At 57.8% G+C, this 16748-nt stretch overlaps 1 protein-coding gene across 7 annotated transcripts in view; it reads left to right on the top strand.

Moving 5' to 3' along the window:
• Nucleotides 1-16506, top strand: part of HDAC7 (histone deacetylase 7) — a 241923-nt gene extending 225417 nt beyond the window's left edge. For 5 of the 7 annotated variants that reach the window (XM_074979489.1, XM_074979491.1, XM_074979487.1 and 2 more), the window contains 10 exons: nucleotides 1076-1183; nucleotides 1849-1904; nucleotides 2270-2357; nucleotides 3881-4000; nucleotides 5912-6009; nucleotides 10313-10431; nucleotides 10967-11100; nucleotides 11666-11750; nucleotides 12226-12364; nucleotides 13084-16505. In XM_074979489.1, coding sequence (XP_074835590.1) covers nucleotides 1076-1183; nucleotides 1849-1904; nucleotides 2270-2357; nucleotides 3881-4000; nucleotides 5912-6009; nucleotides 10313-10431; nucleotides 10967-11100; nucleotides 11666-11750; nucleotides 12226-12364; nucleotides 13084-13129 — 993 coding nt within the window. In that variant the 3' untranslated portion in view covers nucleotides 13130-16505. Of the gene's footprint in view, nucleotides 1-1075; nucleotides 1184-1848; nucleotides 1905-2269; nucleotides 2358-3880; nucleotides 4001-5911; nucleotides 6010-10312; nucleotides 10432-10966; nucleotides 11101-11665; nucleotides 11751-12225; nucleotides 12365-13083 lie in introns of all 7 variants that reach the window. The other 2 variants (XM_074979488.1, XM_074979486.1) reach the window with 1 other exon arrangement.
• Nucleotides 16507-16748: the final 242 nt, after the last annotated feature.

Genomic DNA, 16748 nt, shown 5'->3' on the forward strand with positions numbered 1-16748 from the left:
CTGGATTTTGTGGGCACAGAACAGCTCAAGGGACAAGGTCAGGTCCAGGCACTGGGATCCTGGGGCAGAGCGACCCCCCACCCTACCCCTCAGCTGTTGTTCAGTGCCTTGTGACATGAGTGGGGGCTCAGCCACATGCTGGCAGTCTGGTGCCCTCAGAGGGGTGCAGGTCAGGGATCGTCCCAGGCCAGGCAGGTCAGAGAGAGGGAGGGGCCCAGGTGGCCCAGGGTCAGAAGGGAGCAGAATCCGTAGGAGAGAGCAAAGCATCCGTCCCCTTTGCCCAATGCTCCAGACACTTCCGCTGCCTCTTTCCTTTCACAGCTCGCTGCCCTGGTCTGTCCATTCATTGCTCTCTCCTCTCCTCTGTCTCTCTCTTTCAGGAAGTGTCTCACTCTCTTCCAGCTCTAACTTTCCTCCTCCCCTGTCCTCGCTGCTGGGCCACGGGCCCCAGGCACTCCCCTCTGCTGCCTCTTCTCCTTCTCTGCCTCCTTTCACCCATCCTGCCCCCGTCAGGGAGCTCAGGAGAGCGAAGGCTACTCGGCTGGACACTGCCCCTGGCTGTGGGTAGAGGGGGCGTTTGAGCCACACACGTGGACTTGATCAGAAGATACTGAGGTTTCCAGTCTGGCTCGGCCCGTGACGTGATCCTGATCAAACCAAGATGTTTATTTACCCAATAAAATAAAGTAACGAAGGTAAAATGTGTTTTCTGCATCCCAGGCACAGGGGAGCTGCACTGTGCAGAGTCCACAGTGGACTCTTCCCCTCTCCTCTGGCCCTGCTCAGCTAAGGGCTGAGGCCAAGCAGGGGGCTAGTGGCCTGAACAACTGGCCCAGTCTGAGGACTCAAAGAACAGAGCTGTCCTGACTGGTTGGTGAACTGGCATTTGGGCATTTGGGACCTTTCGGCTGCCCTCCGAGGACTGGGATTCCGCCTGTGGCACCAAGCAACCAGCCAGGAGCCACTGCCAGATCCTGTCCATGCTCTGTACTTTGGTTCCTCATGAGAGACTCCCACCCACCCACCCACCCTGCAGCTTGCCCCACTCACGGCTTTCTTGTCCTCCTGCTTTCAGGTGGATAGCGACACTATCTGGAATGAGCTGCACTCCTCCAATGCTGCCCGCTGGGCCGCTGGGAGCGTCACCGACCTGGCCTTCAAGGTGGCCATGCGGGAGCTCAAGGTAATAAGAAGCCAGGAAATGAGCTCTGGCATTGTGCCAGGGTCTGAGGTGGGGATCCCTGACCATTCCCTTTGCTGGTGGGGTCTCACGGGGTCTCATGTGGGTCTTGGCAATAGCTCCAGGCCCTAGAGAGCCCTGGTGGGATCAGCAGGCTTGAGACTGTGGCTAGAGGGCCCCTGAAAGCAGCCAGCTCAGAAGCAGAGGCAGCTGGGCCTGATGCCCCCTGGAAATGACAGCCTGGCCTCCAGCCAAGAGAGAGGTGCTAGTTCAGCATGGGAATGAATGGCAGCCAGTCCTGAGGGGCCCAGCTAGGAGGTGCCAGGACAGAAGGATCTGGTGGGAGGGTGTGGGCTTCATACCCCTGCGTGCCACAACCAGAACCAAGCAGGGCTAATGGTGGCATGTCCCATACAATGGCCCTAGGACTGAGCTCAGCTTATCCTAGGCAGGCCCTGCAGCCACACTCTCCCTTTGAGCCTGACAAAAAGTCTTCTAGGCCCAGGCACTTCTGAGTGTGGATCACTTCAGAGGCCTCTAGGCTGCACTGGGGTTGGACAAAGCAACCCTGCCATCCTGAGGGCAAGGCTGGACTGTGTCCCGGGGGCAGGGGAGGGAAGAGATGAGCAATAACAGCCGCTCAATCATGTTCTTTGTCTTGTCCCCAGAATGGTTTTGCTGTGGTGCGACCCCCAGGACACCATGCGGACCCTTCCACAGCCATGTAAGAGCCATCAACCGCCTCTGACCCCGGCTGCTCCCCTCCTCAGCGGTCTGGGTCAGGCTCCTCCCACCAGGAGGACCCTGTGTGTCACGCAGGGCAGGAGCAGCTCACGCTGGGAGTTGTTGCTGAGCTAGCAGCCTCCAGCCTTGGCTCTCCTTGTGTGGTGTCTGGGCAGAGGGGAGGGAAGGACCCATCGCATGGAGGTAGTGAGGAGAAGGGGAGAATTCACCCCATCCAGAGGGCAGGCAGGGGTGGGACAACTGACACAGGTGGCAGGGATGGGGGCTGTCTGGGAGGAAGCAGTGGCTGCTGGGGGTGGGGCAGGGCCTGAACACTGACAGGCTGCTGCCCCCTCCTCCTCGCAGGGGTTTCTGCTTTTTCAACTCAGTGGCAATTGCTGCTAAGCAGCTGCAGCAGAAGGGGAAGATCAGCAAGATCCTCGTTGTGGACTGGGTGAGTGTACTCCAGCTGCCCCACCCCGCCTTCTCCATCTGGAGCTGTTCTCAGTGGTTGCCAGCTCTGGGCAGAGCTACTTGGCTCTGTGTGATGCCATAAACTGCATGTGACCCATGTGTGCCATGGAGGTGTCCTGCTCTTCTCCTCCCCAGGAGTGCCCTTCTCAGGCCTCTGGACTGTAATGCAAAGAACGGGCAGCCAGTGTGTGCTGACGGGTACAGTGTTGTCCCGCCTTGTGAGTCACGATGGAGCAGCACTGGCAGAGCTGTAGTCGGGGCGGTTCATAGGCATCTGTGAGTCGGGATTGAGGGCACTGGCAGAGCTGAGTGGATGGGTTAGGAATGGACTGCAGGTCAGGATTGAGGGCACCAGCAGACCCTTGTGGGAGGGTGTGGGAGGATCCCCAGAGTGCAGCCTGGAGCTGGGGTACCTCTTTGCCCCCTTAACTCTCCGGCCGGAACTGTGTCTCACAGTGCTTTGCTAGTGACAAGCAGCAAACCTATCCATGTGCTTTTAGCACTCCGCACAACTGCATGTAGCACTCCACACCCAGCTACAGTGTGTGGATGCTCCCAGAGCCACTCATTAATCACACAGAGAAAGGGCCCACCCAGTTTCTAGCAGCTCCACGGCCTTATGCATCAGAGCTGTACCCGTCTGTCCCTGAGCAGAACCTGCCCAGGGTCACTTTCTTCCCTAGCCCACCCCGCCTCAGTGTGCAGAGGACAGGCACCACCCTTTGAAAACTGAGGTGAGATCTCCAATCACATCACCCAAAATATAGGTGAGGTTTAAAACAGTTTTGTCACTGAGAAGAAGGTAGGTTTTTAAGGCAGACCGTCCATCAGAGGGACACAAGGGGGGGCAATTGTACTGGGGCCCAGAGATTCAAAGGGACCTGGAGCTCCCTGCCCCTTTCTGTTGGCCCTAGAGCACCGCTCTGCAGGGCTCTGAGGGCTGGGAATGTGGGGCATGCTAAGGACTGGCTGCCCTCAGTCCTGCCCCTTCTGCCTGAGGCTCCGCCCATGCTGGGGGCACAGAGGCCTTCCCCCAGACACAACTTGACTTGCGGCCCACAGTGGCGTCCACCCCACTGTGGTAAGTGAATCTAAGGAATAAAAGGTGAGAGGTGGTTACCAAAGAGAGTAAGACAAGTGGCGCACAACCTAAATCTTAGACCTCACTACACTAGGCAGTACTCAGATAAGCAGTTTTCTCACCCCACTGGATGTTAGTTTTTAATGCACAGGCCTCTCCCCTCAGCTTGGATCCAACTTCTCTGTTGAAGTCTTTGTCTTCTCAGCATTCTTGATGCTTGCAGTGTAGGTGGGGCGGGAGAAAGGCTCAAGTGTGGTGCCCCGACCCCTGTTTTATATCCTTAGTCTGTGTGCCTAGAAGGCAGTTGTCAGAGATCTGGGCAGTCACTGTGCTGCTGGCTGGCTCCTCTGGACTGCTGGCTCTGGGGCTATCCCATGGACAGAGGGAAATGACCTTGCTCACAGCCTTTCTCCTTCACACAGGATGTTCACCATGGCAACGGCACCCAGCAAGTGTTCTATAAAGATCCAGAAGTTCTCTACATCTCATTACATCGCCATGACGATGGCAACTTTTTCCCAGGCAGCGGGGCAGCTGATGAGGTGAGAGCATTAGTCTCTGAGCCCCTCTCAGGTTCCCTCAGTTCCATGTCCTGTGGGAGAATATGGGGCTGGTACAGCATGCGAGGGAGGGGTGGAGTCAGGGAGGTGCCCAGGCAGGAGCAGAACTGACCAGATGCTTTGTTGAATGTGTTCACTCTGACCCCTTTTGCCTTCTTTTCTCACGAGCACTTGAGCATCACTGTGGTTCACGGGGATGATTGGCAGGCACCAGTGAGGGACCCATACTTTGGCCAGGGGGAGCCTGGCATGGTTTGGGGGTTGGTCTGTGCTTCAGGAACCATTGCAGCCTGGGCAACCCTGTATGAGGGTGAGGGGCTGAAGGAGTGGCAACCCCTTCACTTAATGGAGAACAGGGAAGAGTTGACCTAGCCTGGGAGCACACCCATGGGGAGGAGATTTCTGACAAATCTGGCACACAAAGGCAGAAGGAAATCCAATGGCTGGAGCCAGACAAATTCAGACTGGAAACAGGGTGTCAGTGTTCAATGGGTGGGGAGAGTGGTCCAGTTAGCCATCAGAACAGCTCTCCCAGGGATGAGGACTCTGCTTGAAGTCTGGGTGCCACTTAGTACAAGACCTGTTCTGGCTCAACCAGATGTGTTTGGCCAGAGACAAGACTCCCACAGGAGCTGGGCACGTGGTCTGCAGGCTCAGACCACATGGTGATGATGGTCACTCCTGGCATTAAAGTCCGTGAACTTGGAGAGCACAGCATGAGCCACCAGGGCCACAGAGTTGATCCTGTGCAGGGCAGGTAGGTTGGAGTGGTCCCTTGGGTCAACAGGGGAAGGATGTGTGGAAACGTGGGGCAGGGATCAGCGGAGATTGGGCAAGAGATTAGTGGTCAGGAGGTCTGGTAAGGTGTTGGGGTCATTAGAGAAGTTTGGACAGGGCCCAAGGCTCCTGCTGGTTGGGAGGAGGGTGGGCTGGATGAGGCTGTGGAAGATCTGAGCAAGAGAGGCTGGCCAGGGTGATGGAAGCTGAGCAGGGTCTGTGCTGCTTTGTCAATTTGACTGTTCACAGCCCTTCTCTAGTGTCCTTGGCAGACCTCTGCTTAGCTCCTTGAGTAGAGAATTCCCCAGGTCACCCCCACCCTTATGGTCTGCTTTGCCCAGCTCCCCCACAGCCATCCTGCCTCCTGCTCCTCAGGGCTGCATGCTGTGTTGCATCTCCACCAAGGCTGTGCTGCGCTAGCGTCCACCAGTGTTCCCTCTAATCTTTTCAATCCACGGATGGAATAGTTTATGTGCGAATGGGCACCATCAGTAGAAACACAAAACCTAGTTGTGGGCACTCTGCTAATCAGCTGGGTGGCATTTGGCTGTCTCCTGAGCAGCTGCACAAGCATAGAGCTTAGAGGGAACACTGGATCCCACCCCAGCCGTGTGCTCCCTGCAGTGCCATGGGGGCAAAGCCTGGCTCCAGGAGCATGGCTGAGGACGAGGAAGGTCTGAACAAGGATCCCGGTCAGTCCCTCATCCTTCACAAAGTGCTTTCAAAGGTGTTCTGTATTGAGTGGTGGGTGAGTGGCTGGTTGAGCTCCCGGTCCCTGACCAGGCGGATGGCAGAGTGGCTGCGGACAGAGTCAGATGCTCCCTCTGTAACTTCGGACCATTGATCCCTGTTCTGCCATCCATCACCACCAAGAACAGCCTCTCTCCATCCACTTTACAGCCCCCTTTCAGGAAGTTGGAGGCTGCTATTGAATTGCCCCTCACTCTGCTCTTCTGCAAAGTAAATAAGCCCAGATCCCTCAGCTTCCCCTCATAGGTCATGTGCTCCAGCCCCTTAATCATTTTCATTGCCCTCTGCTGAACTCGCTCCAGTGCATCCACATCCTTTCTGTACTGGGAGGAAACCTCTGCTTCAGCACTTTCCCTTCTCTTCCAGGTTGGCTCTGGCACTGGCAAGGGGTTTAACGTCAACGTGGCCTGGACTGGTGGGCTTGACCCACCCATGGGGGATCCGGAGTACTTGGCGGCTTTCAGGTAGCCTTCCTCTGTGGATCTGTGTTCCCAGGAGTGCTCCTCCCTTCTGATCCAAGCTGCACTGCTTCCCGGCTGATCCCTCCCTGTCATTTCCCAGCCATCTCTTCCCCATCTGCTCCCCTGGTGCCCAACCCATCTTTCCCCTCCCCAGCTGCCTCCTCCCTGTCTGCCCGCTCCCCTCTCTTCCCAACCACGCCTTCCACTTCTGTTGCAAGTTGCCCTTCTCCCCCGGAGTCCCAGCCATGTCCATGGGTGGTGTGTGAACCGCCCATTGCAGGGGAATAGCCCCGAGGCCCACCCCTCCCGCCCTATGCATCTGCCGGAGCCTGGATCTGCCCCACCATGGCTGCTGGCCCCCTGCCCCAGTTTGCCCCAGCCTGTAGTGCTAGGTGGGAGGGTGGCACGGCTCCAGGACTGGGCAGGTAGGTGGCACCCCTCTCTCCAAGCCCTCAGAGAGTCCCAGGGGGTGAAAATGAGGGGGTCTTGGGCAGGGCCATGCCTAGCAGTTTGAGGAAGCTCAGCTGCCCATGGCTGTTTGCTTCCCTGTCTGGCTTTGAGGCCACAGCCACACACCCTATCCCTCCAAAAAGCATTCCCTGCCACATTTCCCCTTCTCGGCTCTTGGGAACTCATCCTTACCTGACCTGCAAGGGGGTTGGAGGGGCCTGGAGTGATCATGTGTCCTGTACACTGCTCTGCCTCCTCTGCACCCCTCTGCTGCACTGCTCTGCCTCCTCTGCACCCCCCTGCTGCACTGCTCTGCCTCCTCTGCACCCCTCTCTGCACTGCTCTGCCTCCTCTGCACCCCCCTGCTGCACTGCTCTGCCTCCTCTGCACCCCCCCACTGCACTGCTCTGCCTCCTCTGCACCCCCCCGCTGCACTGCTCTGCACCCCTCTCTGCACTGCTCTGCCTCCTCTGCACCCCCCTGCTGCACTGCTCTGCCTCCTCTGCACCCCTCTGCTGCACTGCTCTGCCTCCTCTGCACCCCCCCGCTGCACTGCTCTGCCTCCTCTGCACCCCCCCGCTGCACTGCTCTGCACCCCCCTGCTGCACTGCTCTGCCTCCTCTGCACCCCCCTGCTGCACTGCTCTGCCTCCTCTGCACCCCCCCTCTGCACTGCTCTGCCTCCTCTGCACCCCCCTGCTGCACTGCTCTGCCTCCTCTGCACCCCCCCTCTGCACTGCTCTGCCTCCTCTGCACCCCCCTGCTGCACTGCTCTGCCACCTCTGCACCCCCCTGCTGCACTGCTCTGCCTCCTATGCACCCCCCTGCTGCACTGCTCTGCCACCTCTGCACCCAGCTCTGCCTCCTCTGCACCCCCCTCTGCACTGCTCTGCCACCTCTGCACCCCCCTGCTGCACTGCTCTGCCACCTCTGCACCCCCCTGCTGCACTGCTCTGCCTCCTCTGCACCCCCCTCTGCACTGCTCTGCCTCCTCTGCACCCCCCTCTGCACTGCTCTGCCACCTCTGCACCCCCCTGCTGCACTGCTCTGCCTCCTCTGCACCCCCCTGCTGCACTGCTCTGCCTCCTCTGCACCCCTCTGCTGCACTGCTCTGCCACCTCTGCACCCCGCTCTGCCTCCTCTGCACCCCCTACTGCACTGCTCTGCCTCCTCTGCACCCCCCTGCTGCACTGCTCTGCCTCCTCTGCACCCCCCCTCTGCACTGCTCTGCCTCCTCTGCACCCCCCTGCTGCACTGCTCTGCCTCCTCTGCACCCCCCTGCTGCACTGCTCTGCCACCTCTGCACCCCCCCGCTGCACTGCTCTGCCTCCTCTGCACCCCCCTCTGCACTGCTCTGCCACCTCTGCACCCAGCTCTGCCTCCTCTGCACCCCCCTGCTGCACTGCTCTGCCACCTCTGCACCCCCCCGCTGCACTGCTCTGCCTCCTCTGCACCCCCCTCTGCACTGCTCTGCCTCCTCTGCACCCCCCTCTGCACTGCTCTGCCACCTCTGCACCCAGCTCTGCCTCCTCTGCACCCCCCTGCTGCACTGCTCTGCCTCCTCTGCACCCCCCTCTGCACTGCTCTGCCTCCTCTGCACCCCCCTCTGCACTGCTCTGCCACCTCTGCACCCCCCTGCTGCACTGCTCTGCCACCTCTGCACCCCGCTCTGCCTCCTCTGCACCCCCTACTGCACTGCTCTGCCTCCTCTGCACCCCCCTGCTGCACTGCTCTGCCTCCTCTGCACCCCCCCTCTGCACTGCTCTGCCTCCTCTGCACCCCCCTGCTGCACTGCTCTGCCTCCTCTGCACCCCCCTGCTGCACTGCTCTGCCGCTCTGTGCCCCATTTGCTGGTGCACTGCTCTTCCCTCCTCTGCCCACTGCTCTCTCCGATGGGTGTGAGCAGTCAGAAGGTGGAACCAGGAGAACCCTTTAGCCTGGGCCTCAAGCTCACAGGGGGTTTCAGATTTAAAGACTTGTTAATTTTTTGGCATTTGATAAATTTTGTGGCTTCTTTTATGTGCAGCCCTCAACAGTCTCTGGATTATTGATATTGAAGTTATGACTCACTCCTTTGTGGTGTTTTATTTTGTTTTCGTGTGTTGTCTATTTTTTTTTTTGTTATTGTGAGGAGCCTCGGCCACTGGAAGTGACTCAGGCCTCTGCATTCGGAGAGGGCCTGGTGAGGCAGGAAAGGCCTGGACACAGAGGCTGCGTCTACACGTGCACGCTACTTCGAAGTAGCGGCAGTAACTTCGAAATAGCGCCCGTCACGTCTACACGTGTTGGGCGCTATTTCGAAGTTGAAATCGACGTTAGGCGGCGAGACGTCGAAGTCGCTAACCCCATGAGCGGATGGGAATAGCGCCCTACTTCGACGTTCAACATCGAAGTAGGGACGTGTAGACGATCCGCGTCCCGCAACATCAAAATAGCGGGGTCCTCCGTGGCGGCCATCAGCTGGGGGGTTGAGAGATACTCTCTCTCCAGCCCTTGCGGGGCTCTGTGGTCACCGTGGGCAGCAGCCCTTAGCCCAGGGCTTCTGGCTGCTGCTGCTGCAGCTGGGGGTCCGTGCTGCATATACAGGGTCTGCAACTAGTTGTTGGCTCTGTGTATCTTGCACTGTTTAATGAAAGTGTGTCTGGGAGGGGCCCTTTAAGGGAGCGACTTGCTGTTGAGTCCGCCCCGTGACCCTGTCTGCAGCTGTGCCTGGCTCCCTTATTTCGATGTGTGCTACTTTGGCGTGTAGACGTTCCCTCGCTGTGCCTATTTCGATGTTGGGCTGAGCAACGTCGAAGTTGAACATCGACGTTGCCAGCCCTGGAGGACGTGTAGACGTTATTCATCGAAATAGCCTATTTCGATGTCGCAACATCGAAATAAGCTATTTCGAAGTAGTGTGCACGTGTAGACGCAGCCAGACACAGCTATGTTTTGAAGGCAGTAAAGGACAGGCTCTCACTGGTCAGCCACCACATTATCCAGCTGTCATTGTTTGGGATCCTGCCAGGACCCTGTCCCATGGGGGCCCCAGGTGGCTCCAGGCTGCTTGAGCATGGTGGCCCTGGGTGCTTGGCTGTTCTTGCTGGGGAGGGATGGGGCAGCAGGGCATGGTAATGTGGCCATGTGTTTCCTCACACCCTTTCTTGGAGTGATCCCAGATTCTTTCCTCTCCCTCCACCATCAGCAGCAAACACCCACTCCATTCACAACTGCCTGATAAAATAATCAGCAGCACCTGCCAGGCCAGGTTCAATCAGAGCACTTCAGAGGGAATACCCGTCTCCAAATACGGGGCCGCTCACACCACCCAAAGCCACCGTTTTTGGCTGTCTGTAGAATTCAGAAGACATCACTATATTAGTTACACCGAGGTTGTGCTGAGAGGTCTAAGTTCCCTCTGCTGAGGGCTAGAAAGCGTGTGTCCTGCGAAACCAGAATAAGTCACAGGAGCGATGTTGAGCAGGACAGCACTGGACTGTGATGTAGAGTTTGACACCTATTCTGGGGGAGCCTTTCTGTGTTGGTTTCTAAAGGTCCAATGACAGAGCTTACACAGTGTCTGTCACCCTGTGCCATGGCAGAGGGACCTTCTCCTGGGGCAGAGGTGTAGGGACAGAAGGCTGGGTACTAGGCTGTATTCTGTGCAGAAGCTTGTGTCTCCCCACTGGGCAAGGCATAGGGCTGCACCAGGTGTGCATGCTCTGAAGGCTGCTCCCACTGCAGTTCTCTACTAATGCTGCTCTGGCTGCATCTGTGGCAGAGCTGGAACTGGAAGCAGGATGGCCTAGCCCCTGCTGTGTACTTAGGCCCAGCCATCTCCCTTACTGAATGTGTACTGTTTGCTTCCCTGGCAGGACTGTCGTGATGCCGATTGCCCATGAGTTCTCTCCAGAGGTGGTGCTGGTGTCTGCAGGGTTCGATGCAGCTGACGGCCACCCACCGCCTTTGGGAGGCTACAAAGTCTCTGCCAAATGTAAGGAGCTGCAGTGGGCTGTGGTGTCGGGAGGGGCTGCAGGAGGCCAGCAGGGGAGAAGTATTCTCCCTGTATGGAAATGCCACGAGCAGGACAGCTGCTGGGGCTGTTCCCATGGCAGGCGCCGGCCCAGAAGGGCTCTCCGTATAGCGAAGGCCAGGGCAAGAGGGCGATTCCTGTGGTTCTCGTAGTAGCTGTGCAGATCTAGGCTCTGTGATATAGCAGCCATCCTACTGCTGCTTGGCGCTTTGGCATGAACCAGTGAGCCGTGAGCTGCGTGGCTGCAGGCATGGCCATTGGGAGCTGATCCACCCCAGCCAGCGAGTTAGCCTGTCACCCAATCATTGGTACAAACACTGCTAGGGCTACAGACTCCCTGAGGCTGCTAGTCTGACCTGGGGGTCTGATGCCAGCTGCATGCCCCTGCCAAGCCCATGCCCACTGGCCAGGTCAGCCTGCAAAGCGGCCATGTGCCTGGGCATGAGCAATGCAGCAGAGGGTTGACTGGCTGCCCTTTCTGTTTCTTTCTCCGCAGGCTTCGGCTACATGACCCGACAGCTGATGAGTCTGGCTGGGGGAGCCATCGTCCTGGCCCTGGAAGGGGGCCATGACCTCACGGCCATCTGTGATGCCTCAGAGGCCTGCGTATCTGCCCTGCTGGGCAAGGAGGTGAGGCAGGAGCTCTGCCCCTATGGGGAAGGCAATGCAGTGGGTGCTGCCATATGGAACTGGCAGGAGGCCAGTGAGGCGAATTCTGGGTCTAAATCCTCTGGTACTCATTAGGGGAGATGCACTAGCCCTGCTCCTACCACTGCAGGGAACCCCACACCCCTACCGTCCTCATCAGGGGCCTGCTGTCCTCTGCAGCAGGAGGTATATGGGGCCAGGACAAGGGAACTGCTTACTCAGGGCTGACCTGTTGAGACAGGACCTGTGGTCCCTGCCAGCCTGCTCCCTTTCCACCTCCCTGAAGCAGGACTTGCCATTCAACACTCTTGGCTGTGGAGGTGCACTGGAGCCGGCCTGGTGGCTATCGTACAGGTTGGCCCATGTGCCCTAGATCCTCCACATGGGGTAGCAGAGTGTCTGTGACCCCGGCCAGCCTCATAGCCCAGTATTTCCTCAGAGGCTGGCCAAAGGATGCAGGGATGAGGGGGAATCACATGACTCTGCACTGAGCTCCCCTCAAGGCTGGGGACAGCGCTAATGGTCGTGCTGGTGTTTGTCTCTGCAGCTGGACCCTCTCCCAGAGGAGAGCATAAGGCAGAAGCCAAACCACAATGCTGTGCGTTCCTTGGAAGCAGTGATCCGGGTGCAGAGTGAGTGTCCCTGCAAGGAGCCAACTCCAAGGGGTCCAGAAAAAGGGGATCTGGGAGGGCCCAGAGCCACATTACATCACCACTGTACCTGGTACCCACCTCAGCTAGGGCTCAAGCACATCCAGCACCTTGTCTCTGTGGCTGCCTCGTGCCTGGAGCTACTGGCAGGGGCCTGGCCCCATCACCAGAGAACATGTCAGGGTCTCTTTTCTCTCCCAGAGAGGGCTGAGCCATACTGCTCACCCAAGGGAGCCTGGGACAGCCTCGAGTGCAAACAAGCCCAGGCAACCAGAGGCTGGGCCAGGCTAAGCCAGCCTCCAGCTCTTCCCTGGGCACAGCAAACCCCCTCCCTTCTCCTCCTTTTCTCCAAGTGGGAAGACCTGCCCCCCACATACACACATTCTGTGAATGAGGTGCATCCACCCCAATAAGCTCACATGGGCAGAAAGCCTCCTAAGCCCTGCCTCTCTTTCAGGTCAGTACTGGGGTGCCGTGCAGCGCTTCGCCTCCAAGGTGAGCTGCTCGTTCCTGGAGGCGCAGCACCATGACCCAGAGGAGGTGGAGACGGTGACAGCCTTGGCCTCCCTGTCAGTGGCGGCAATGGCGGAGAAGAGGTGATGGTGCTGGTCCCTGTAGCTCAGAGTGTCTCAGAACCACTGACACTGAGCCTCTCAGCAACGGTGTGCAGTCAACCAGGGCAGGGGCGAGCTGTACACTCTGGAGTCAAGGGGGGAGGAGTCACCACCCACCAGCAGCTCCCTGAGCCCAGCTTGCACTAGCTCTGTGAATGCAGCTCTAGGGCAGCACCAGCAGATCCCCACAGCTCAGGACCTGCCCCATGGGGTGGTAGGGCACCCACTAGAGCAGGATCAGCCTATGTGCATACAGCACCCATGGCTTGCACCTGCAGTACCACAGCTGCAAGTGCACCCCACAAGCAGGAGACTCCAGGGTGCCTGATGCAAGAGAGCCTGGCCAGCCACTCAGCAGCTCTCTGGGGATGGGATGAGGATACTGTGCCAGAGCTTCCAGCCCCTGACTTCCTCAGTGTTACTCATTCATATGAATATTGACTGGAGGGCAGGGAACATCGTACCATCCCAGCTAGATACAAGGGAAATCCTGGAGCATGAGGGAGCTTGGAAATTTGACACAAGTGAAAGTTTTTGTGTCTCTTGCTCTCCCTGACATGAAATGTGGGGAATAACCTTCTCTGGCTGTGGTGTGTGGGGAACTCCAGCTGCTCCCCTGCGGATGGTACTGAGCAGCCCCTCTCTGAACATGGTGTGTGAGGAATTCTTCTGACCAAGGTGGCTGGTTTCCTTTACTGTAGGCCACTGGACGAGCCAATGGAAGAAGAAGAGCCCATGAACCAGTGATGAGGGGGGCTGGTCTGTGAGTCACCAGTGGTGGAAGGAATCTGGACTCTCCCTAGCCAGTGACTCGCTCTCAACTCCTGGCTACCTGTTTGCCACACTGTCCTCTCTCCCCAAGTCACACCCCTGGAATGGACTGGCTCTTCAGCTGCAGCATCTGCAGGTCACCCACCAAGGAGACTGCTGCTGTCTGGGAAACACCCGCTTGCTCGGGATCAGCCATGGCCCAGGAATTCCCTCTCCAAGGAGCCACCCTGCTGTGCCTGGCAAAGTGTCTTCCACCTGCTCTCCACTCAGGGCCTTGTGGCCAACAGGGCAGGAGGAGGCCACTACCCTGCCCACTTGGTGGAGAGTTGTCTTTCTTCCGGGGCTCATTCTGGTGGCAGTGGGGAACTGAGTGGGTGCTGTGATGGATAGTGGTGGCTGAGGTGCAATTCAGTGCCAGCCTTCTCCAGACAGCCAGGTTACTCCTGTCCTGCCCTCTCCCCATGCTTCATGCTCCTGGAAAGGGGGACAGAATACTCTTTATACCTTTGGAGCTCCCTGCCAGGTGCGATGAGGGAGCTGGTGGGGGGACGATGACTTGGGGCTTGAACCTGCTGTGAAGGAGAAAAGGTGAGAAGATAGCTGATGAGATGCAAATCGCAGGGAAATGGGGAAAGGCCTGGACTCCAGTGTCTCATGTGCGCAGATCTGCTGGCATGGACATGTTTGCCTTGACCACTACCCAGAGCCTGACCCCTAGGGACAGGGCCTCTCAGATTTGCACTATCTTCAGATTACAAGTGTACTAATTTGGGGAATGACTCCTCTGCAGATGAATGTTCATGAAGGGATGGGAGCCCTGGAACAACCAACCAAGCCAGTGACGGGGGTTCATGTCTTCGTATTGGGTCCCTTTGTCCTGATCCAAGGGCAGGGGGTTTCTTCCCCAAGCGCCATTGAGGGCTCTCCCAGTGTTCTTGAGACAACCCTCACTAGGGCTGTCTTAGCCCCCAGCCCTGCTTTCTTCCTGTACCCTGACTGTCAAGGAGACATGTTAGGTCTAACATGGGCTCAGCTCAATGGGCCTGAATGCTGTTCAGTGCTCAGCTAGCCCAGGATGGGCGTGTTAGAAAACTCTAGAGAGCTGCTAAGACCCAGCCAGAACTCCCTCATCCCCTATAACTCCCGGCTGCTGTGCAGAGATGCTGTTGTGCAAGGTGATGCACAGATGCACACTCCCAATCTCATGGCTCTGTGAGCTTGGTGCTTCACAGGTCCCACCCAAGATCAAAGCCCTGCCACAGCAGGTGCTGCAAGTGCCCCCATTGCACCTGGAGCCCCGGCAAGCCAGCCCTCCGCAGGCACACTGACTGATAGGTCCTTTCCTCAACCTCAGTGGCACCAGGACCTGGGCTGCTCTTGCACCGTTTCCCTCCTCCTTGGGCAGACCACGGGGGTTCATACGCACCCACCCCGCTAGCCGCGGCTCTTTCCAGTCACACAGCTGGAGGGGACAAGTGGTTCTGCTCACCAGAAATGGCACTGTAGAGCCAGTGGTCTCCAGCATTGTCATCACCTGACCCTGACTTCATTGAACCCCCACACTGAAACACAAGAGCCCCATCCTCCCCACCCCTCTCCCGCTGCCCTGCTGAGGCTTTGCAGAGGAACAGAGTCGGGCGGGCTGGCCGTAGTTGTCCAGGCCAGGAGCCCACATTCTTAGTGTAATCTCATTCCAGCTAGCTCCTGTCCAGGTGGGGTAGTTGTGTGCAAGTCTCCCAGGGTAATAGCAGTGAGTGGTGCTTGGGGGAAGAAGCTGTGCAGGGAGGGGCATGTGAGTAACAAAATTTTGGCAATGGCAGAGTGTGATGTACCTCCTGAGTGCTCCCATGAGTCACTGATGACAGTGAGCTCTCTGACCAACGGCATCAAAGATCTGACTCTCTCCACTCCTTGGCTGTGACTGCCAGGACAACCTCACCATCTGTTTGGGGTGGGGGGAGCAGCCCAGCTCAGAAGCTTATGTGGCACAGTGCATGGGCTAATAACCTGTGGGATGGCCACAATCACGTGCAGGAGTGCTGGGGTGGGCACCCTATGGATGAGCTAAATGTCTCCTTGGATCCATTGCTACTGGGGACCTTGTCAATAGCCAAAACAGAAGCATCCAGGACCGGTAGAGACAGGAATTCCAGGGAGACTGGTGAGGGTCACAGTAGGGTCTGAGAAACCTGGCCAGGCTCTGGAAGTAGGGGCAGGATGGGGCATCAGGCCAGGCGCCATCTTCAGTGCAAGGGGCGAGTCTGCTTGTAAAAATATAATGAAAGGAAAGGTCTCTTTTTCTGACCTTGGAAGAATAAACATTTCTTTGCCTTTGAACTGTACAGGCTGGGCACGTGAAGATGGCTGTATTGCCAGCTGGGGGCCCACAGCACAGCTCAGACTGCACCACGCGCTGTACTCTCCACTTGTTCCCAGAGATGTGCCTTCTCTCCCAGAGTCCAGTGCCTCAGAGATGTGTTCTCCCCAGAGCCCAACACCCCTGTGGGGCTGTCTCCCTGTCAGGAGTCCAGTGCCCCATGGACATGTTCTCCCACATGCCCCTGTGAGTCTTTCTGCCCACCAAAGACCCAGTGCCACATGGTCAGGTTTTTCTCCTGAGCCCAACGCTCTTACGGGTCTGTTTCTCCCTCCCACTAAACTCAGTGCCCCATGGACATGTTCCCTCAAACACAACTGTGCATCTTTGTGCCTGCCATGGACACAGTGCCACTTGGTTGTCTCTTCCCCCAGACCACAATACTCCTATGGGTCTTGTCTGCCTGCAACAGCTCAGTGCCCTAGTGACATAGTGACGTTCTTCCCACACCCCAGTTCAACTGTGGGTCTGTTGTCCTCTCCCAAGAGCCCAGTGGATATATCCCCACGTTTCTCAGAGCTCACCGCCTCTGTGGGTCTATTATTTCCTTCTCAAGACCTTTGTTACCCATGGGCATGTTCCCCCGCAACACTTGTGTGGGTCTGTTGCCATAGTGTCCTGTGCCCCTTGGACATTTCCCACCCCCCCGAACCCAATTGTCTTGCATCTGTTTTCCCACCAAGAACCAAATGCACCATGGATGTGTTTTTCTCCAGAGCCCAGGGCTCCTGTTGGTCTCTTGTTCCTTCCTCTGCTTCACCCAGTGGGTCTGTTCCTCCCCCACGAGCTCAGATCTGCATGGACATGTTCCCTGCAATGCTCCTGTGCTCTGTTGTCCCTGCCATGGACCCAGTGCCCCATGGCCATGTTCCCCACAGAGTTCAGTGCCCCCTGGGTCCCTTGTCCCAAGAGACGAGTGACGCATGGATGTGCCCCACTCTCCTGCCTGAGCCCAAGGACACTGTGGATGTGGTGTTCTTCCCTTCTTGGAGGGGTGCTGGAACACTTTTCCTACAGTGGGTGCTGAGAGCTGTTGAACCAGACTGGAAACCCTGGATATAATGAAAACTACTTCAAGCTTGGGGGTGCTGCAGCAGAGCCCCCACCCCTTCCAGCACCTGTGCTTGCAGGTGTGCTCCTCCTGGGGCCAGATGGCCGTAAGGGCTAGGCCTGGGCACTGGCTACACATCCCCTGCTGCATGGGCTGGGCTGGGCGAG

The sequence above is a fragment of the Carettochelys insculpta genome, chromosome 29 (genome assembly GCF_033958435.1).
Source record: "Carettochelys insculpta isolate YL-2023 chromosome 29, ASM3395843v1, whole genome shotgun sequence".
Lineage (NCBI taxonomy): Eukaryota > Metazoa > Chordata > Testudines > Carettochelyidae > Carettochelys > Carettochelys insculpta.